Raw genomic sequence first — 22,999 nt, forward strand, 5'->3', positions numbered from 1 at the left:
CGGCCACCCAGGGCGGCTCATTGCACTGTTCCAAACCAAACTGCTGACGTGCAGACTTAATCTGACTGGCAGCGTGGGGGGCGAGCGTTATAGCGCAACAGGATGATGCCGTCTGATAGCATTCCCAAGCGTTTTGAATTCATGCCTGGTCGTAATATCTGTAAAGTGTATTCATTGACAGTGATTCCACCTTAAAGGAAATCGACGTGCAGAGGGTCCCTAGCATGGCTACACTTGAGAGATTTGGTTGAGAAACACTGGAGTATCCTCCCTTCAGACAGGATCAATCAGTGTGTGATTTTCACATCATGGGCGACCTGAAGAATAACATGTGGGGACGTCGGTTTCAGTTGGACGAGAGTGCACGAGAGTGGAATGGGTTGTGGATCTGCCTGCGACAAACTGCTTTCTACAAAACTAGACTTGATCCTCTCACCTCCCAGTGGCATAAGTGTCTTAAAACGTTGGGTGATTACTTTTGAATGGGACCGTTCTATGGTCCCAATGTGGAAAGTGAACGGTCTTCATTTGATTGCCCGTCGTGGTACCTTACTTCAGGAGCATGTAACAGCTGTTTAACTGCGAATATCCGTTTAACTGTGTTCTATTGAAAGGAAACATTCTTTGAATAATAATGCAGTTATGGAATCGTTATATGACTTAGGAAACGATAACTCTGTAAATGATGAAAAATCACTTTATTATCCACTGCGTGACCTACAATAGTAGGCAACAAAGACATAAAATATAAAGATATTGTGCATTGCTGACAACTGGTTTAATCATCATAATTATGATACTGATGGCAATGGTTTGTCGTGGGATCGCGGTACAGGCAAGTAACCTAGTTGATGCGCACGAGCTCAGGTTGCTTGTAGGAGTAGACGGGAGCGCCGGCAGGATGCAGGTCCTGGTACTGGAAGCGCGCCAGGTAGCCGGGGGTGAGCGCTGGCTGCTGCAGGGCAGACAGCTCACTGGAGGCGGCGCGCTGCTGCTGGGGGGCGGCGGAGACGGGGGCGGGACCGTGGGCGTAGGCGATGCGCTGCAGGCGGCCGTCCGGCTGCAGCACGTAGTACACGCCGCTCTCCTCCGCCTCACGGACTGCTGCGTTCCCGTACTGTTGGCATGGACAGCGTGTTATTTTAAGGAAACAGGAAGACAGATTTTTTTTTAAATATCAACTGTACAGAAGTAATCTAGTGAATACAGACTGAATTCCGAACCTGTTGAAATTATCATTTGTGGCAACAATTATATACAGATCAATAACTATTATTTATATTAAATAAAAGTAGCTGCAGTTCCTCATCTAGTTATTGTACATTTGTCTAGTTTGCTAATTCTAGTTCTAGCTCAAGACATGCCCAGAATTGCAAGTGTGAATGATTATTTTCATTTCTCTTAATTATTTGTTGCTCCAGTGGAACTGTCCATTGTTGATGGACATCTGTCTATTCAAGAACTAAGAAACAGGGTAACATAAGGCGAACTTCAAGCTGGAGGTTTGGTTGAATGTTGCAGTGCGTAGACAGCATCGTGTTCGATAAGCTATGCCCATGTCTTTATCTGGCCGCCAAAATGACATACAAACTTGTTATAGGGGAAACTGCAATTCAGTGGTATCTGAACCATGGTTCGAATTCGCCTTAATGATGCAGGTAAATCATTTCCAGAGTTGAAAAAACTGAAGAAAGTGCTACTCTATAATGTAAAGGAGATCAGAATCGAAATTTTTAGTATGTATCATATTTAAAAAAAATAAAACTCTATTTGGGAAGATTTCTTATTTTATCTAATTTCGAATGGACCACACTCATATACCCCTACTTTACGTGAAATTTGTGAAGCAGCTTAAGTGACGAGACGAGAAAGCAGTCAAACCTCGATATAGAAACTTGACACACACATACGCATAGTGGGCTGTTTAGAATTCAAACTGACCAAATACAGATTATGTGTTTGGTGTGGACTTGGCTGCGTGCTTAGTCTCTTAAATCAGCGATACGTATGTTGAGCGATGTTAGTAGGCCCTTAGATGAAATATAGAACCTCTGAAAATGCAGCTGATAGCAAACAGTTGTTTCCTCACGAGAAACTAAATGTCCAAAAGTTAATGGTTAATGAAAACCACGTCAGCTGTGTTATCACAAATTTATTGTGTTACAACGAGTTTTGTTCATAGTACATCCCTCTATATTGCAGTGTTGTGCTAGAACCATTAAGCAACTAGTCTAGTTGTCGTATATAGTGTTAAATGCGAAATCTAAAACACGGATCATAAACGTTCATTCGACCGCCTGGAGGAAGCATGGCGAGCAGGCATGGAGTGCTGCAAACTGCACGCTGTGTCAGTGTTTAGCCTTAGCTGTAGTGCTCAACACAGTCGAGATGAAATGTGCTAACATACTTACGTTGTAAGGAGCTGACACAGTAGTGGAGGGGGCCTCAGTAGTGGTTGTGGCAGCCTCAGTCGTGGTGGGGGCTACAGTAGTGAAGCTAGGCAGGCGGTAGATGTCCGTCAGACGGGACGAGTCCTGCTGCGGAATGAAGAACTGCGGCCGGAAGACGGCCGCAGAGAATCCAGAGAAGGACTGTGGAGCCGCAAATGCCGGCTGCGCCTGTGACTGGGCGAATGCCTGTGGCTGCTGCTGCGGCTGAGTCTGGAGACGTTGAGGCTGGCGGAAGGGCGCTCCGTAGCTCGTGGAGGGTGCTTCACTCGCTGCCATCGCCACTAGCGACGCCACGGTGAAGAGCAGTAGGGCCTACAGCAGTTGATGAAAGGCCAGTGACAATCTAGAACTTTCCTACCTATGAATTGTTCACTAAGTTGCTTTACATAACAATTTTCGAGATGAGTCGAGATGAGTCGAGATTAAGTTTAGCACGGTATTACCCACGTTGAAAATAGATACTTCAGTCATTTACGTTTCATGTTTTTAGTGTTTTTGTGGTGGTGCGTTTTCGCAAAGTGACGTATGATTATTAAAAAATCCTTGTTTGAAAATATTCAAGCTAGGAAAATCCCTTTAATCCGTCTTGTTGGGGCACCCTTGACTAAATTATTGTTCTACAGAATATTTCTGTTCCCTTCAGTGCAATGTGTAAATGTTTAATTTGATTGCAAATAAGTTAATTTATACGAGGTGTTTAAAATTCAGGATTAACTAACCAGGATGGAACAGAAGACAAAAACAACTATGTTTCGTAAACCAAACATGTGTAAGACACCTATATTGTATATGCACTCAGCACGCGTAAATAATACGCGAGTGGACCAGATAAAAATCGTTGTGTCTAACTTTCGTACACCAAATGTTAGTCTGAGCTCTTCTACAGTGAGTCAGTAAACAGCGGGTAGCGGTAGTGCCGATATGACAGTTACTGTGTCAACATGGAGCGCTACACATTGGGAGAATTGCGAGGCATACACTTCGTTTACGGTGCGGCTGAGGGCCCCATTAGACTTCTTTCCCGTGGGCCGCATGGAAGACGAGGTATGTTCTATGCCTGTGGGCTTGGTGGCGTAACTGGTAGCAAGAATTCTTGCATCAGCCATACAAATACAGAACATACCGTGTATTGTCCAACGAACGCGGAAGTCCCTTCTACGTTATACCCCCTGTGCACTGAGGTCAATGAAACTCACTTTGAACCTTTATTGTAATGTAATACAGAACAGAAGAAAAGCAATAACACACTTAACATCGTCTTTGTCTCGATCACGCAAAATACCTCCTGCATACTCAGTTCTCCAAAAATGTGCTTCACGAAGTATATTTTTTTGTCTCTGTCATCACTACTGTTGGTTCGGGCACCGTGTTTTCGAACACTTCTATATCATATACTATAGGGGTGAATAATTATTTGTCCCTATGGACCAAAGTGGAAGGGAGATTCATCGAGTCAGCTATTGTTGAATGTGATGATAGAATGTAGACAGTCATGAAATCAGACGCATATATAGTTCTTTAAGCTGTGCCTGTCTGCAACTTGAGATTTACTACAATGTCTTTAGGTTTCTTGGAGCCCAACGAAAAAATAAAATATACTGAGTTTAGCGTCCCATCTGAAATGAGGTCCTTAGCCACTGAGCATCAGTACGCATTTGACAACAACGAGTTTTAAAATAACCAGTGAGATTTTTTTTTTTTTTTTTTTTTTTTTTTTTTTTTTTTTTTTTTTTTGGTGAGGGTATTTCGCCGTTCGCCTGAAGAATATGCAGGAAAAGTCACGGAAAATCTAAATTAGTATCAGCAGATACCTTGTTCCTCCTGACCGGGAGTCCAACGCGCAATACTTTGCGTCAGCTCAGACATCCTAAATTGTAAGTTGTAGCAGTATCAAGGTGTATGTACTTAATTGATGTTGAGCATTCACAGCCAACGCATACAATCGATTTAAGAATACACACACCATCATAAGATATATAATTGAAACAGAAACATAAACATCGACCTGCAGTATTTGCATGTTTCATTGAATAGCTATAGAAATGTTTGCTTTTGAGATACTTCTAAAAGTGGAATGTCTGTCCCCAAATCTGTCATTAATATTGTATGAATGATGAACATCAATAAAATGGAGGCAGAGGACGCATCTAATCTTTGAAATGGCAACATACGGTTCAGGCATCTTCTCATCCCAATTCGTTCGTGGGTGCACTAGGATAATAAACACGAACAGTACGAACTGAATCTCATCAAAATAGGTAACACCCAGTTTTTGATTCTCTAAGTAACGTGAGAGTTAGTGAGCGATGAATACTGTTGTCAGTCATACCATACTCTGCTATTAACATCGCTAAAACCGTGGTTAATTAATTTTATGTCTTGTGATACTTGAAATTTGTCTACTTTTCAGGCATTTCGGCTGCCACAGCTGCTTATGCGCCGGGTGACGGGAACCCGGAGTGCGTAGTGGAAGCCATGTGCAAATGGTACCACTGCCAAACACGGACCTTAAGCTCAAAATGGATCAAATGACTCTAAACACTACGGTGCTTAACATCTGAGGTCATCAGTCCCCTAGACTTGCAATTACTTAAACCTAAATAACCTAAGGACATCACACACAGCCATGCTCGAGACAGGATTCGAAACTGTGACCTCAGCAGCAGCGTGGATCCCGACTGAAGCGCCTACAACCACTCGCCCCAGCGGCCGGCTGACCTTAAGCTGTAGACAGTCACGTACTATAGTGATCATAGATCTGTGGAACGGTCTGTAGCATGTTTTTAGCATGTTTTTGCCTTAAAATGCTTCACAAAAACATTAATATATTATAAATAGGATAGACTGAGTTTCAATTTTTTTTTCAGCTAATGGCGTCGTCATCGGATTCCCTCGAAACACGCTAAAAAACTTGGATTAAATATTTTGAAGGGACTGGATTTGTTCTTGAAAAGAAATCGACAGAATGACTGAGAAGTGTTTGTAGTCTACAGAGTATCGAAGACGGAACCTATGGCATTGAAATCGTAAGGAAGCAGCTGTGGGCAAAGTGAACCGAGATTTAACATGTGATCCGAACATGCTGCAGATCGTGTAACAGTTGAAGATGCGATTAATTCTGTCAGTAAATTATGACAATCCTGCAAGAGGACAATGGACTCGACAAGCTGTGGGTATCAGACAAGACCCATTTTCTTCTCATGGGATAGCTGAGTAAGGAGAGCTACCGTTATTGGTCAGGCAGCAATCCTAATGCAGTTCCTGTACGACATTTACCCTTCAGCAAGTATGATGTGCAGTTTCGTCACGCGGTGTCATCTGACCTTAGTTTCCCGAAAATGAAGAGATGATCATTGTCGATGTCACTTCAGATAAATATATTGAGATATTGCACTCTTTTGTTGCTCCTGCGATGGACAGTATTTTCTTGTTTTCTACAACTTGCAAAACCTGTTTCAAGAGGGTGCTGCGACATCGCACACTGCTAGGCAATCAGTGGATGCAGTTCGAGAATTTTTCAATATCCATGTCATCGCAAGTTTCTGCAAACATTCCCTGGCTCCCATGATCACCGGATTTGACCGGTAGTGATTTTTTCCAGTAGGGCTAAACGACTGGGCGAAGAACATAAGATGAATTGAAACGAGGAATTCAAGACGAAATTCGTGATACCCCAGCTGAAATGTTGCAGCAATGAATGAGGAACGTTGAAGGCAGGTTGGTACAGTGCTTAGATACAGTAGGACACCATCTACAGGACGTAACTTTTTATCACAAATAATTGGTATTACTGTCTCTTAAAAGGCAAACTGCAGTGGTTCAAATGCTGTCCAAAAAGTTTTGTTGTTTTAATTTTTCTATTTTTATTGGGTGTTTCAAAATTCGTCGTTTTTCTGTATCACACTGTTTTGCAAGGTACATAGAGAGCACTATATAGTTACTATGCTTGATTTTTCACTATCTTTTTGATTTTATTGAACTTCTTTTAGTTTGCATGGACCTACCGGAACTGTTTTCATTTGTGCCAAAAGCCTCTACACCTAACAACGCAGCTGAGTGACACTGGTTGTGAAAGCCATGTTTTTAATGGCTACTGAGATGCTGATATACATACACCACTAAATTCTCAAAGTTTTGTTGCTTACAGCTCATTACTGGAGCGCCACCTCACAAATGTTATTCACAGGCCCATGACTACGGACAGGGAAGTAAATAGGCCAAGAGAAAAGGTACCAGTGCCTGAAAGCGAAAATTACCGACGCATGGCACTCACCTGCATGGTTGGGTGATGTACTGGAAGCTCCTGGTGGACGGGACAAGTGTGGTGCCGAGCAGCAACGTGGGGTTGCTTTTATAAGAGACGGAGATTCCTTGCGGCTCTGCCAGGATGACGTCACAGGCAAGCTCCACGTTCGCGTCCGACAGTCGCGAGTTGCGTGACCACGGGTCACGGCCGCACCTGACTCGCTGCTTCACGTTGGGCCATCGCGGTGTGGGACGACTCGAAACATACCTTCAATCAATGTCTTTGGTCTTGTGTTATCTCCTGAAATTAAATTACGTATTGACCCTCACCATTCTTTTCTCTCCGTCTAAGTATCTAAGATTATGTTTTAAGGCCTCCTTGAAGACTGTTTAGGGAATCTACCGAAAATAAAAGAGATGGATGGCCTGCGGGGGATTTGGGGCCCAGTTTTCGTATTGAGCCCAGTGTTACCACTCTGTCAACTCAAGGAGTACTTTCGTGTATCAGTACATCACTGTTGAGTTGCAGAAGTACAAGATGGTGATAGGTGTGACTATTATCGATGTAGCAGTTTAATAAGCCGCATTAGCAAAATTTTGAGACGAATTAGTTACAGAAAATCTAAAAACTTATAGAGGATTACTTCTCAGAAGTCTCGGTTGGTTCTGGAGAAGTGGAGCAATACGTGAGGCACTCCAATCGCAGGATAAAGAAAGGCAGTTCCACATTTATAACATCTTTCGTTCCACAGAAACAGTTTGACAAAGTTGACAAATACATAGCATGAAACACTGAAAGTAGAAGGGATCAAATACAAGCGAAATGCTACTAAAGATAAAGAACTTGAAAGGGAAGCAGTAGTTGAGAAGGGGCCAAAGTTCAAAGTATATACCTGTTGCTACTCGGTCTGTGAACCGAGCAATTTTAGGAAGAAACCAAAAAATTAGAAAAGGGGTTGGAACTGCAGGGAGAAGAAACAAAACGTTCAGGTCTGCTGATGGCATTGTAAACCTGTCAGAGACAACAAGAGATCCATTAAGCGGAATGGCTAATGTCTGGAGAGAACGTTAGAAACGGAAATAAAACCAAGTCAAAGGAATGTTGATCAATTAAATCAAGTTTATTGTGGTAGATCTGAAAATGAGACACTGAAATCAGTAGATGAAATTTGTTATTTGAGCACCAGAGTAACTGCTGATGAGTTAAGTAGACAGGGTATAAAACGTAGATTGTAACAAGTAAGAAAAGCATCTCCGAAAAAGAGAAATTTACGAACATGACTAAAGGCTGTGGTGTCTTTTGCGAAGATATGCTACAGATTTCTGGACGCGCTACTCGATCATCAAAGTATTTGTGGAGTGCACTTCCCTTTTTCTCTTTCTTTTTCATAGGGTAGGCGGTAATTTGAGGTTCTCTGATGAACAACCATCAGACGACTCACAGATACCGAAATCAGACAGCATTCATAACAAAGACACCAAGACTTTCAGAAGCTTATCTGTAAATTATCAAAGTATTCGTAACAAATCACCCGCATTTATAGCCTCTAGGTAACCTCTAGTTCTCAAATTACTCGAAACCGGGAGCTGACTGAAACCCGTACTGGAAAGCTCCGAGATATTTAGTGATTCATTTACCGTTGTGTGTTCATTACAGTTGACGCAAGTATTGTCTCTATTAAGATGGAACTTGAGTGTGATAGTGAAGTTTTCCGCACGCATGTAACAAGTCTATGGGAGATCTACCTAATTGTTGGGTGTTCTTACGGGCCATCCGAATCTGCTGTGAGAGTTTGGTCATTCAAAGAAAGTCTACGATCAGGAGCGTGGAAATACCCAGATGGTGCAACAATGGTCAGAGGCGACTTTAACCTACCGAGTACAGACTGTGACGTCTGTGGATTCATTGTAGGCATACAGACAGGCAGTCTTTTGAGGAGCTATTTCGACAGCCCACAAGCACTGGAAATATTTAGGCCTTGTAGCTACAAAGAGGCCTGACCTAATCGAGACCGCCGTATATAGACGGGGATTAGTAACCATAATATCACAGCGACTTTGATTATTAAAGTTAATAAATCACTCAAGGAGCTAGATCAGCACTTCTGCTGGAAAGGGCAGACAGACAGTCTGATGTCTTCATATAATTTAGTTCCATTACAATGGACGTAGAGGAATTGTGGGAAACATTTAAGCGTAGAAGTATGTGCCGAGTAAGTGGATTAAGGACAGAAAGGACCTGTAGTAGTTTAAGAACGAAATTCGAAAAATGTTGAAGCAAAGGCTGTTGCACTCTCGCTTAAAAAGGGAACGCACAAAATATGACAAAAGTTAATAGAAATGTGTGCCTCTGTACAAAGATCAACGCGCGAAGCTGAAAACTACCACCGTCACATCTTAGCAAAAGATATTACCGAGAAAATTCTGATCCTACTTGAATTCCCTAAGCGTGTGTAAGGCTTCTATCCAGTCACTCATTGGCCACGCTGGCGTGCAAGTACAAGACATCAAAAGTAAATCAGTAGTTTCAAATTTCGTATTTAAGAAATCGTTGACTCAGGACAGTCGTGAAAACAAGCCATTGTTTGACCCTCGCACACACTCTCATTTGGAGGGCATAGTATTAAGTGAGAAACAGCCGAAAAAGCTGAAAGCAAATAAGTCGCCAGGACTTGACGGAATCCCAGTTCGGTTTTACGAAAAGTTCAAAATGATTCAAATAGCTCTGAGCATTATGGGACTTAGCTTCTAAGGTCATCAGTCCCCTAGAAATTAGAACTACTAAAACCTAACTAACCTAAGGACACCACACACATCCATGCCCAGGCAGAATTCGAACCTGCAATTGGAGTGTTTACAAAGAGTACTCTACAACATTAGGCCCTTACTTACCTTACATTTATCTCTCGCCCAACGCAGTGTCCCAAGGGACTGGCTAAATGAGGAGGTGACTCCTGTATAAGACAACGAACCGGCAAAATTACAGACAAATATCGTCATTATCGCTTTGCTGCAAAATCGCTGAACGTATTTTTAGTTCGTATATAATAAATTCCCTGGAGAGGGCAAAGCTACTGTCCACATATCAGTATGGTTTTAGAAACTTTCGTGCGAAACTCAGCTTGCCTTTTCTCACGTAATATCCTGCGAAGCATGGATTAAAGGCAAGAGGTGGATTCCATATTCCTAGATTCCTATTAAGCATTTCAGACGGTGCCACACTGCCGACTGTTAACGAAGATACAGGCAAACGGAATAGGTTCACAGAAATGTGAGTGGCTCGCAGCCTTCGAGGCCTTCTTGCCTATCAGAACCCAGTATGTTGTCCTCTAAGACGAGTGTTTTATTATAGACATGGTATCATCGGGAATGCCCTAGGGGAACATGATACGACAGCTGTTATTTTCTATACAGTGTGTTACACTAAAGGTACGGCCAAACTTCCAGCAAACATTCCTCACACACAAAGAAAGAAAAGATGTTATGTGGACATGTGTCCGGAAGGGCTTACTTTACATGTTAGAGCCCATTTTATTACTCCTCTTCAAATCACATTGATCATGGGATGGAAACACACAGCAACAGAAGGTACCAGCGTGACTTCAAACACTTTGTTACAGGAAATGTTCAAAATGTCCTCCGTTAGCTAGGATACATGAATCCACCCTCCGTCGCATGGAATCCCTGATGCGCTGATGCAGCCCTGGTGAACGGCGTATTGTATCACAGCCGTCCACAATACGAGCACGAGGAGTCTCTACATTTCGTACCTGGGTTGCATAGACAAGAGCTTTCAAATGCCCCGATAAATGAAAGTCAAGAGGGCTGAGGTCAGGAGAGCGTGGAGGCCATGGAATTGGTCCGCCTCTCCCAATCCATCGGTCACCGAATCTGCTATTGAGAAGCGTACGAACACTTCGACTGAAATGTGCAGGAGCTCCATCGTGCACGAACCACATGTTGTGTCGTACTTGTAAAGGCACATGGTCTAGCAGCACAGGTAGAGTATCCCATATGAACGTGCACCATTGAACATAGGTGGAAGAACATGGGGTCCAATCAAGACATCATCAAGAATGCCTGCCCAGACGTTCACAGAACATCTCAACACAAGCACCGAAGTCAACATTACCTTCCTTCCATTGGGCCAACTGGCGGTAAGTCGAGGAAGAACAGTACATACTGACGAAAGTAAAATGAGCTCTAACATGGAAATTAAGCGTTTCCGGACACATGTCCACATAACATGTTTTGTTTATTTGTGTATGAGGAATGTTTCCTGAAAGTTTGGCCGTACCTTTTTGTAACAGCCTGTATACTTCAGAGATCTGGCTTACAGGGTCAGCAGTAACCTGCCGATGTGTTGCTGATTATGTTGTGGTGTAGGGTAAGCTGTCGGCGTTGAGTGACTGAAGAAAGATACAAGATGGCTGAGACAAAACTTCTAGTTTCAGTGATAGGTGGCGGATAGCACCATCTGTAGTAAAATGTTAGTATGTGCGGATTGGTAGGAAACACCAACCCGTAATGTTCAAATACAGAATTAGGAATGTCCTGCTTGACACTGTCAGGTCGCTTAAATACTTGGAACTAACACTGTAAAGTGATGTGAAATGAAACGTGATGTGAGGATTGTGCTAGGCATGGTGGATGCTCGACTTCGTTTTATTGGGAGAATATTAGAGAGGTGTTTTTCGTCTATAAAGGAGACCGTACTTGCCCATTAGTGCCACCCAATGTTGAGAACTGTTCGAGTGCTTAGGATCAGCACAAGGTCGTAATAAAAGAAGTGATCGAGTAAATGCGGAGGCGGGCTGTTAAATTTGTTACCGGTGGCTTCTCAATAGTGCTGCTTGAAAAGAACGTCGCCTACCCTCCAGTGATTCCTCTTTGAGTTCCCGAAGCATCTCTATAATACTTCCGTATTGTTCTACATCTACATGTACATCCACATACATACTCCGAAACCCACCGTATGGTGCATTAAGATTTAGTAATGATGGACAGGGGCGGACAGAAATATGGAAACAACAAAGACACAATACATTGCCGTCCTAACATGATGTAGGGAACAAATTACTATTCAAAAAGCTTCCACTTGTCTTGGAGTGGATAAATACAGTTTCTGTGTAATCTCAAGGGACTCTTATAGCTTTATTTCTGTAATAGTGGTAACTTCAGCTGTGGGCTATGGAGGAAGGTACGAGCTAGCAATCTCCCACGCCTCTCTCGAAAGCAGATCACAGAGGCTTAATAATATTGAGATGTGGTTACTGTGTTGACTCGGGGAGATGGAACAATTCATTCTCCTGCTCACAAAACGAGTCTTGGAGACTGCTGTTCTAGATTTGGACACACAGGACATCGTTGGCAACCTCATTATAATTAGTGTGTCGTGGGTGAACACCATTAATGCGGTAACAATAACAATGGGGAAAAATGTAGGGCCGGCCTGAGTGGCCGAGCAGTTCTAGGCGCTGCAGTTTGGGCTCGTGCGAGCGCTATGGTCGCAGGTTCGAATCTTGCCTCGGGCACGGATGTGTGTGATGTCCTTAGGTTAGTTAGGTTTATGTAGTTCTAAGTTCTAGGGGACTGATGACCTCAGAAAATAAGTCCCATAGTGCTCAGATCAATTTGAACCATATTTGAAAAAAATGTAATGGACATGGAGAGGGGGAATCAATGGCAGGACGGAGCGCGGCATCTTTACATGGTGACTCAACAGTCACCACATTAAGTCACTTCACAATGCCTAGGACATATATATATTTAACAATTTTTGTGGCCACATATATGTCCAAAGTTGATACTAGGCTATCTCTGTATGATATGATTTACGGAAGGAAAAGCTAGAAGCTCAGCTGAAAAACTGGGAAGGGCAGGGATGAAATTGAGGGTGATGGTGACCTAATCGCTCCCTTGAAATTTCTTTAGATACTTAAGGCGGACGAATATTGAAAGGGCAAACGCTTCAACATGTCCAACAGTACAGTGACAAGCAACAACGTATGGTCGTGGCTATGAGTATCACAATAACAGGCACAGTGGTTGTCGCATGAAAACCACTCGCTTATGTCGATAGTAGGTATTCACGAGCCATATTTCACATCATTTGCTGGGTGACCATTGGACGCCTTTCTGCTAGAGGGTGGGGTGGAGTTGCCTAGTGGTAATGTATGGAAGTATTCAGCATACTCGTGGAGTCTTGTCTTGACGGTGAAATTAGTTTGGACGATTTTGGGGTCCACTGTTGCAGCGAATGCAATGCCGTCCCTGTGGATGGAATACCGAGTGAAGTCGGCAGTCTGACATGGCGTGTGACCCTGGTTGGAACTCAAACTGTCAACCACTCAATTATTTGGAGGAATCAAATTTGACTTGGGGATCTGTCTCCCTTAGGACTATGGATTTTATGGTGCGCGCCTATCTAAGCACAGCACTTATTACGAATTTTATAAACAAGTGTTGTGGCCTTGGGCATCGTCGTTATCTTTATAATTTGCGAGTAATTTTATTGTGGACGGCCAGATATACCGTGACGTGTATGTGCTCTGTTGTTTCTGTACTGGGCTATCTCCACTCCTTTTTTGCATATCTGGAGACTTCTGGTTAACATGTGCTAATCATTAAATATACTGTTGGCAGTTTTGGCATTCTATTGTAATTCTGTTGCGTTGAGTGGCTTGTTAGTGTCGAACAAGCTATGCGTTTTATATCGCATGCTGGAGTAATTGTTAGAAGATTTTCTTGGCGTTTGTATTTCTAGCGCTCGCCAACTATGGTCCAGTCGTTGCTGAATATGTTTTCTTATTTTTCTAGTGCTAGTATTAAATCAGTTTATATGTTGCAGGGGAGTTTATGGCCATTTCGTAATTGTTACTGTACTGAATTCAAGAGGAAACCTGGAAGGGGACCCTGCAGCATTGTCCTGTGTACCTCCGAGTGTAACGTAGTTTACTGCTAATAAAAAAGGAAACGAGAACAATAGGTACATCGGTGTTCTGTGTAATATACACTGTAAGGTGTCAGGCAAATCCAACACCTTACATGAAAACCCTGACATGATAAGCAAATCCAGTAGTATGTCACATAGCTCGGAATAAATCGTGACATTAAATTAACCAAGTAATACGAGTAACGAGTGAGCAAATGGAATACCACAGACTAACACAAGAATGCCTAAATGCATGTCGTGCCTTCCCAACATGAGGCAGACGCAGTTCCGAGGGGAGAAACGAGGACAGAAGCCGAGAGCAGAACCGTGTTAAGCTAGATAAGGGAGGGGCTGTTCACCCACGCCGCGAGCCTACCTGTACGACTATACAACCCACACGTTTTAGCGTGAGACTGTTTCGCATCTCAGGTATGTCAAGGAGAACCCCCAGCCCATGTTAAAAGCTAGAGCCCTCCAGAAAAGCAGTATAGATCTTACGATAACACAAAAAGGGCCACTACCACCCTCAAGTTTTAGCGTGAGACTTTTTCGCGTGTCTGTTACATTAGGACAATCCTCCAGCCCATGTTAAAAGATAGAGCCCTCCAGAAGAACAGTATAGATCTCACGATAACGCAAAAAGGACCACACCAGCTGCAGGTTTTAGCGTGAGACTTTTTAGCGTCTCTGTTACGTTGCAAACTTTAAAAACATTGCCCCACCACGAAAAGTATAACGTTTCTCATTGGATAGACAGAATTTTTGTAGGCGGAGCTTAAGGTTAACATTGAGACCCTGAGTGGTCAGATGAAAACATAGCCAGATAGTTTTTTTTTTAACTAACTTCGGTAAATTGTAGTAAGGAGAAGTTAGAGGAGAGAGTTGGTTCCGAGAAGGCGAGCTGGATGGCTGCTGCGCCGGCCGCTGCCGCCCTGACGCTGCCTAAACACCGACAAGGTAATGAACGCATACGATGCCGCATTTTTGAGCGCATAAGGCTTCACTCAGAACTGCAGAAGTCTCATCTGTTACACCCCCTTTTTGCGTAATACTAGTGTCGATCGTTAATTAAAACTCATGGTGTTCACATTTGCCACTTGAAGTAAAGATCTGAAACGCGATGATTTTTCTTTTATATAGTTATTGAGAAGCCACATCAGCCACTGTAATTTACGAAAAGTTAGATAAGTAATTAAAGATAATTGAGGGTCACTGTAGACCATTTTGAAAGTTTTCTCTTTTGTGAAACTTAATTTAAACATAGATTATAGATGTGATATGGCGTAGGTCATCCTTCGATCGATTGTAGAACTTGGAAACCCATTCAGGGAATATTCGTTCACATTTTTGTTGAACGCAGTTGGTTTTTACTGTCCTGTATTAAAATATCTCCTTTTATCAATAGTGCAATTTATAAACAATGTTTTGTGAGTAGAATAAAATTTCCAATGGTAAACTTAACTGCTTTTTCGACGTTATTTTACCAGCTAACTAAAAATAGGAAAGCCTTGAACCCTTTCCAATAAATTTAGTTAGTATTAAGATTGTTTTACAATGAGTGCAGTGGAGCTGACGCTGAGATCATTTAGTATTTGGTTATATCATCGCTAGTCTCACTGAACTCTTCTGAATTCTACATGTCATGTGTGGTCTGGCGTCTCCTTACCAGCAACAGGTCCCAGGTTCAAACTAGTTAATTCCCTAAAAAACACGCTCAGAGCGTCGTTGCGCGAAAGTGGTAGGGAGACACGATATAGAACAATCAGACACCACCATGAATGTTTAGAACACAACTGAACAGAGGTATCTAGTGTTTTTGCGAAAAATTTGGCCAGGTAATTTCGTGTATCCACTTTAGTATAAGATGTTCTCTGTTCTACTGCATTTGAGTGTGCTAGCCACTGATTGCCACAATTCCGGCGTGTGAGTTGTTCGTCGCCCTCTGCTGACTCAGTGGGCTTAAGCTGGTGCACTTGGTGTCTGCATTGCCGTAGATATCCATTAACTGTTTTTATGGTTAATTCCTCTAACTGAACATTTAACATTATTTAATTGCCTCAGGACAGTTTAAATATAATTTCTCTTCCGTGCTGGTAGCAGACTTTTTGTTGTCATGTCTAGTAGTGCTCACAGTTAATTTTATTATTTTCTTTGTAATCTGAATGACTCATATTAAATTTAATTATGCATGTCCACTGATGTCAAATACTTTCGCTAAAGCTATTTGTGAAAACCTTTGATAGCACCATCACGATGTGGCTGTTGGTATGTTACTACACGTTTTACAACTGAAAAATTTTTTCGCATTCACAGTGGGTATCACTTGTACGTGTATTTAGCACTCTGCATGTTTAACATTTTGAGAATTCTCACTTCTTACAAACATTTAATTGGCTAAGTGCCAGGAATTTATAATGTTAAAAATGTCTAGCCTGTCCGCCAGCAACGGTGCATTTGGATCAATATTATAGACATATATTTCAGGGCTTCTTTAATTCTAATGAAATATTTTGTATTAACGTGACTGGGCCTATTCTCCTGATTTAGCTGTTCAAGACTATTGTTATTATTGTTATTGGTTGACCTGATGCCCTTGGTTGCAAATTACTAATGTCTTGACTTGTTTTGTGTTTTATTTTAGACACTGCCTTACTCGTACAATTGTTCTATGCTTTTAAAAATTTGAAATTTGTACTTAATTGTTTGAGTTTTCTTTTGTTTTGTTTAAAAGTCATTGCATCTTCTACTTTGAACTGTTATTCTTTGCTTTTTGTTGAAGCGATAATAAACTGTTATTCAGGAAATACGGTTTCTATTCGTGCAGCACCTTGCCACTCTCCAACTAGCTCGTTACTACTTGAGTGGTACCAGAAAATTTGTGTAACAGCATTCTGTCCTGTTTAGTTGGAGAGAGGGGTAATTTTGATGCGTATTATATATTTTGGTTTTGATTTCAGTGAGCTGTAAGATGTGGATTGCCGTGAATCAGTGAGGAGTCTTGGTAATATTTTATTTTACAAAAAGTCCAGTTGCAGTTCGAGCGATACAGGGAGCAGAGATCGAAGGCAGCTTGGTTCAGACGAGACAAGGCTTATGAAAGATGGTGTGCCGCCGCCTTACCGTTACATCCGACTCTGTGTGTAAGTGACTGTCACTATACTTGCAGCAGCCTCCATAAGGGAGTGGAAGCTAACATTGAGTTACTATATGGCTGAGTTCCTACCTGTGCTCAGATATTTAGAATCCAATTCCAGCACAACCACTTCGAACATCGTGTCCACGACCTCACAAAGGAACTGCCGAATCCGACAGGTCCAAACCGGTCCTGAATAGTTTTATAAGGGAAAGGTACACTAAAATAAACACAATATCAGAATTGTAGCAGCTATGACATACCGCAAATTTTTGTCTAGAAAACTGTTTAAATTTGCCAAATTCGTTCCTCACCCGTCAGCTATATAAATTTATACTCCTACTGCAGCTGAAACACACAACACACATGCAACATAGCAGGCACACAGCGGCAATAAATAGTAATTGAACTGTGTCTTGAAAAACTGATTTTGCTATAATAATAGCCTAATTTTTGTTCCCTAGCATAAACTGTACTTATGTCAGAGTGAATAATTAACTATAACAAATGCGCGGGTGTGGAAGTGTACTAATGCTCCAAGTGTGGAAATCATCCCTTGAGGCATACGTGAGAGCTAAAATTTGCAATAACATTTTTTAGAAACATTTGCATGTGCAAATTCATGTGAACATTCGCAACCGCTTCTTCTTTATTTACCGACACGTCGCTTGTTCACTCAGATACGCAATTCATTTAAAGTCTATAACAATAGCAATTGCCTCTGCCGTATTGTAAATGGTTAACGAGGGGTGTAAAACTGAACTAAATTTTTTGTGTTTTCTTTGTATGTACTTGCTAATATCATCTGTATTTTGGCACATCCTGGAATTCCGCAGTAGTCTGGAATTCAGTTAATGTTTGTAATATGATAAATGTGGTATGCAATCTAACCTGCTACTTCTCCTAAAAACACAAGTACGTGTTCTTTATTAGTTCATTTCGTGGACGTTCCTTCCTATTACGTCGACATTTCGGTAGGAATTGGGGAAACACCAAATGAAATGGAACTAATTAAGACAACTCTGCGAATTGTCGTTTGAACGATGATTTTTGTGCTAAATAAAGTCAAGAACAATAAATAGAGTTCCTTGTAACCCCAAGGAAACCATGTGCAATAATGGTTACTGTGAGAAGAGCAAGGTTATAAATTTCTTGGTTAAACGAAGGTGTAGGAAGTGATTATATTTACACCATATGCATTAAGCTGGTTTTGTCACGTAAAATATGAGCATGAGATGTATGAATGGAGGAAACGTTTACATCAAGTGCAAAATATGCACCAAAACGAAAGTTACAAAAGTTTGAAAGAAAAACTATTCCAAAGGCTTATAACTGCTTGTGAGAACCAATACGCCGTAACGATGGAGATTTACGAGACTGGGGATCTTAATTGCAAACGATATGAACTTTACTGATACCATGGCTTCTTTGACTTGGTTAAACGTACTCAGGACATTATACGAAAAAAGAAATCGCCACATTGCGTAGTTTAGCTTACCTAAACATGCAGAGAAGATGAAATAGATAATTTTCTTTAACTATAAGTCTTCTGACTGGCTTCATGTGGCCTGCCATGAGTTCCTCTCATTTTCATCTCAGAGTAGCAATTTCTTCCCACGTCCTCAATTATCTGTTGCATGTATCCCAATTTCTGTTAGATCTAAAGTTTTTACCTTCTACAGCTCCCTCTAGTACCAAGGTAGTTATTCCCCGACGTCTTCACAGTTGTCCTGTCAAATTGTCCCTTTTTCTTGTCAGTGTTTTTCATATATTCCGGTCTACGCCGATTCTGAAGAAAACTTCCTCGATACTTGTCTTAACTGTCGACCTTATTTTCAAAATTTTCTGAGGCACCACATAAAAAATGCTTCGATTGTCTCCTGTTCCCGTCTTCTTACGCCGTGTTTCACTGCCATACAACACCACGCTCCAATCGTAAATTGTCAGAAATTCCTTCCTGAAGTTGAGGTCTCTGCTTGATACTGGTGGACTTCTCTTAGCCAATAATGCCCTCTGTGCAAGTGCTAGTCTACTTTTTATGTCCTCCTTCCTCTGCATAGGTAGCAGAATTCCTTAACTTCATTCTCTTCGATTTTATGCGTTCCTTCTGTTTTATTTCATTTCAAGCTTTCCAAATCTCTTCTAATACCTGATTTTAATACTGCATGACCTACCTCTTCCCTACCGACTCCTGCTTCTCGTTGCCATGTCATCAGATAATCCCGCACCCTAATGGAGGCTCTAAATGCACTTGTTCAACTATCTGTTCAATCTTCCATTCCTCTCAAAATGTCATCACCTTTGCTTCTAATTTCACCGAAGATTATTTTGACTATTGTACTAGCAGAGGCACTCCTTCCAACAATCATTTCTTTTTCAATTTCTTCACGCCTTTCTTGTAGCCATTTCGCCTAAGCTTCCCTGCACTTACTATTTATTCAATTCCAAACTGACTTGTACTTCTACTTCTACATTCCTGATATTCCTTAAGCATTTTTGTAGTTCTAATTTAGACCGATCAAGTGAGGTATTCCTTCTGTTACGCAAGATTTCTTCGCAGTTACTGTCTTTGTGCCTATGTTTTCGTTTACAACTGCTATGATTGCCCTTTTTAGAAGTGTCCGTCCTTCTTCAACTGTACTGACTGCTGAACTATACCTTATTGGTGTATCTATACCGTTAGCGAATTTAAAACTTATCTCGTATCCCACTTCTTTGCGTGTTGTTCTTCCTGACTAATCTCTACTCCTCATCGCTACTACAGTGTGATCTGAGTCTAGATCTGCTCCTGGGCGCGCCTTACAATCCAGTATCTGATTTCGGACTCTCTGCCTGATCATGATGTAATCTAACTGATCTCTTCCCGTGTCACCCGGCCTTTCTGAAGTATAATTCATCCTCTTGTGATTCGTGAATAGAGTATTCACTATTACTCCTTGCATTTTTTTTTCCTTCTCCTCTCTCGCTCCTTGTTCCAAGCCCATATTGTCCTGTAAACTTTTCTTCTGCTCTTTCCCCTACAACTGCATTCCATGTCTATTAGTTTTTGATCTGCCTTTGCGCACCATATTGCCCTTTCAATATCGTCATAGTCTTTCTCTGTCACTTTATCTTCAGCTTACGACGTCGACATGTATACTTGAGCTATCTTTGTCGGTGTTGGTTTGCTGTAGATTCTGATAATACCGTTTCTGTCAATAAACTTTTCATAGTAACACACGGTCTGCCCTTTCTTTCTATTCATAATGAATCGTACTCCATTTACAGCATTTTCAGCTGCTGTAGATAAGATCCTATACTCATCTGACCTGAAATCCTGGTCTTCTTTCCACTTCACTTCACTGATCCTTACTATGTCACATTGAGCCTTTGCATTTCCCTTTTCAGATTCTCTAGCTTCCCTAACACGTTCAAGCTTCTGACATTCCAACGTCCAACTTATAGAACTTTAATCTTTCTTTTGTTATTCGATCTTCTCTCTTGGTCTCTTCCCCCTTCCCAGTTCCTTCCAGGAGATCCGAATGGAGGATTAATTCGGAATCTTTTGCCAACGTACAGATCATGATGACACTTTTTCAATTACTGACACATGCCCTCTGCATACACCTTAAGCTTTTTAAATGCAGTTGTTTACACTGCCTTCTGCATCCTCAAGCCATTGATCATTGCTGATTATTTCCCTTTTAGTGACAGTTTCCCACTCCAAGCGCAGGAGAATAATCTGAAACTCCGTCAGCTCCTCCACACTCTTCGGCAAGGCCGTTGGCAGAATGAGGGTATAAAATGACACAGAGAAATTCATTGCTGACGTAAAGGCCAAGCTTCTTCTTATCCCATAAAAGCTGCCTACAATCAGTCAGGTTTTGTGCCCACCACACGTTACCATTTCTAGCGAATAACGACAGAGTCGCTTCTGCAGTCGATGAAAGCTACGCCTCATTCATATACAACACTGCCAGTGATAATTATCATTGTATTTATGTTTCCGTAGCTCTGCCTCTGTCGCCAGGAACAGTGAATCAAATTAGGACCAGAAATGTAAGAGGACTGTTTTCTTGCAGATGGCTTCTTATGGTCGGAGACTGTGGGAGTTTTGCCCTGGGCATGACGACATCCCTGTCTATAGAGCGAACCGAGAAGACTGAATATAATTCAGACAACACCCAGAACTAATACTGTGATTCAGCTTGTCAATAAAAACACTTTTCAATAGTGTAAAACGTTTTCGAACAAATTGTCGACAGTACTATTTTCGACAGCTCTTTTTCATTCCAGGGTTATCAGGAGATCCATATCGTTAAACTTCAGTCATTCCGGCGTTGTCAGTTTTCATCATCGCATTTTTACGATACTGATCAAGTATGCAGAACAACGGTCACTACCGTTTCTTACCCCATTCGATTTCTGTCTGAACAAAATCAGTAATTATTGTGAAGTTACTGAATGCACTTAGTTTTCTTTTGTCAGCTTTGCTTGGTGTAAGAAATATATTTGCCGTCGAACTGACATTTCGCATTTTTGTTACGACTGCTGGGAATTAAGAAGGAACTGTTTCACTGGTAGCGAAATATACATTACTCAAAAATTGTCTTATGACCAATTCTACAGGTTTTGTTATAAAACTTTAATGTCAGCAAATTAAAGTCTCTATTGAGGCATCTTCCCTGTAATGTGTCATAATACATTGCTCTTATTTTGTTTCCTCTGCTAGTCTCTTGTGTAACAATTACATCTGCAGTTGTTTAGCAGCCGATACGAACTGCAAATTATTAAAATAAATTTATAGTTTAAGACATTTTTGGTAAAGTTTAAGCGCCTAAAATTCACGTGTGTGCAGTTTGGATTTCGCCTAAGCCGCATTACGTCCTCTTGCTATGACGGTGTCTGCTTATTCACCTACTCGCGTGCTCGGCAGGAAGAGCCGCCCAAACCGCTGTTGTAAGTGGTTCCTCATGCAGAAAAAATGAGTGACATTAAAAAAAAGTTACTTGCAATGCTCCTTAGCAGCTAAAATTGTTACAGCGCATTTCTGTTGCTGTTCTCTTCCTATGTGAAAAATTTCTGTATAGGTTTCAACATTTCGTATTGTACCATTCACTCGGCAATTTAGTGAACTCAGATCCTAAACAGAAATTTGGAACTGACGTATTATGGGAAAAGGTTATTCGTATACAACTAGAAATTATTGTGTTGAATCAGCAAGAAAATGTGGGACAGGCAGAAGGTTCTGTTCCCTGGCATGTGAGTGAGCTTCAAAAATCCAGGTGGAAGATTGAGGGTGATTTGACAAGTTGCCTCACCCACTGTGGTTTTGTGACACAGAGGATCTCAAGCGTATCCATTGATGCTAATGAATAAGTGGTAGATTTGTTGTGGCTAACCAGGTGCTTGCAGGACCACGAAGTCACATTGTGAATCAAGTATTTGGTGATATTCCAGTTTATTTACCCTATGACTCATGGTAAATTAAGTAAATAAATAAGACTAAATCATTTAGTATGTCCCGAAGGAAACTGTTAGAAGATAACCTTCTAGCTTGTACCACTTGAACTTGCGAATCAACATTTATACTGGATTCAGGGAAATAAAGAAATCCTGGTGCGGTATTTGAATGTATCAGAATCGCCATGATGGTATTGTTCCTTAACATTTCGGAGTCGGAAGCAGTGTATCAGAAACATTTCGCCAGGTGGGCAAGCCTGAATTCTATTTTCAAGGAAGCTGCTGTAAGGTGATGTCGTCTCCTGTCCTTCATTTCTTACGTATTCAGACCTCACCATCGTATTCAGTGTATCAAGACGTTTCATTCGAGCCCAAACCCGATAGGGTAGAGTCAGTCTTACATATTTCCATTTAATCGATATTCAACTACACTCCTGGAAATGGAAAAAAAGAACACATTGACACCGGTGTGTCAGACCCACCATACTTGCTCCGGACACTGCGAGAGGGCTGTACAAGCAATGATCACACGCACGGCACAGCGGACACACCAGGAACCGCGGTGTTGGCCGTCGAATGGCGCTAGCTGCGCAGCAGTTGTGCACCGCCGCCGTCAGTGTCAGCCAGTTTGCCGTGGCATACGGAGCTCCATCGCAGTCTTTAACACTGGTAGCATGCCGCGACAGCGTGGACGTGAACCGTATGTGCAGTTGACGGACTTTGAGCGAGGGCGTATAGTGGGCATGCGGGAGGCTGGGTGGACGTACCGCCGAATTGCTCAACACGTGGGGCGTG

General features: G+C 41.8%; 1 protein-coding gene across 1 annotated transcript; it reads right to left on the minus strand.

Annotated features, from left to right (window-relative positions):
* Nucleotides 1–681: 681 nt before the first annotated feature.
* Nucleotides 682–6,759, minus strand: LOC126358991 (uncharacterized). Its single transcript, XM_050007596.1, has 3 exons — nucleotides 6,724–6,759; nucleotides 2,412–2,762; nucleotides 682–1,117 (listed from the first exon to the last, which is right to left on the minus strand). Exons 1-3 carry the CDS (start codon nucleotides 6,727–6,729, stop codon nucleotides 845–847), a joined length of 630 nt encoding a protein of 209 aa, XP_049863553.1. The 5' UTR covers nucleotides 6,730–6,759; the 3' UTR covers nucleotides 682–844.
* Nucleotides 6,760–22,999: the final 16,240 nt, after the last annotated feature.

Source organism: Schistocerca gregaria, chromosome 1 (genome assembly GCF_023897955.1).
Source record: "Schistocerca gregaria isolate iqSchGreg1 chromosome 1, iqSchGreg1.2, whole genome shotgun sequence".
NCBI classification, from domain to species: domain Eukaryota; kingdom Metazoa; phylum Arthropoda; class Insecta; order Orthoptera; family Acrididae; genus Schistocerca; species Schistocerca gregaria.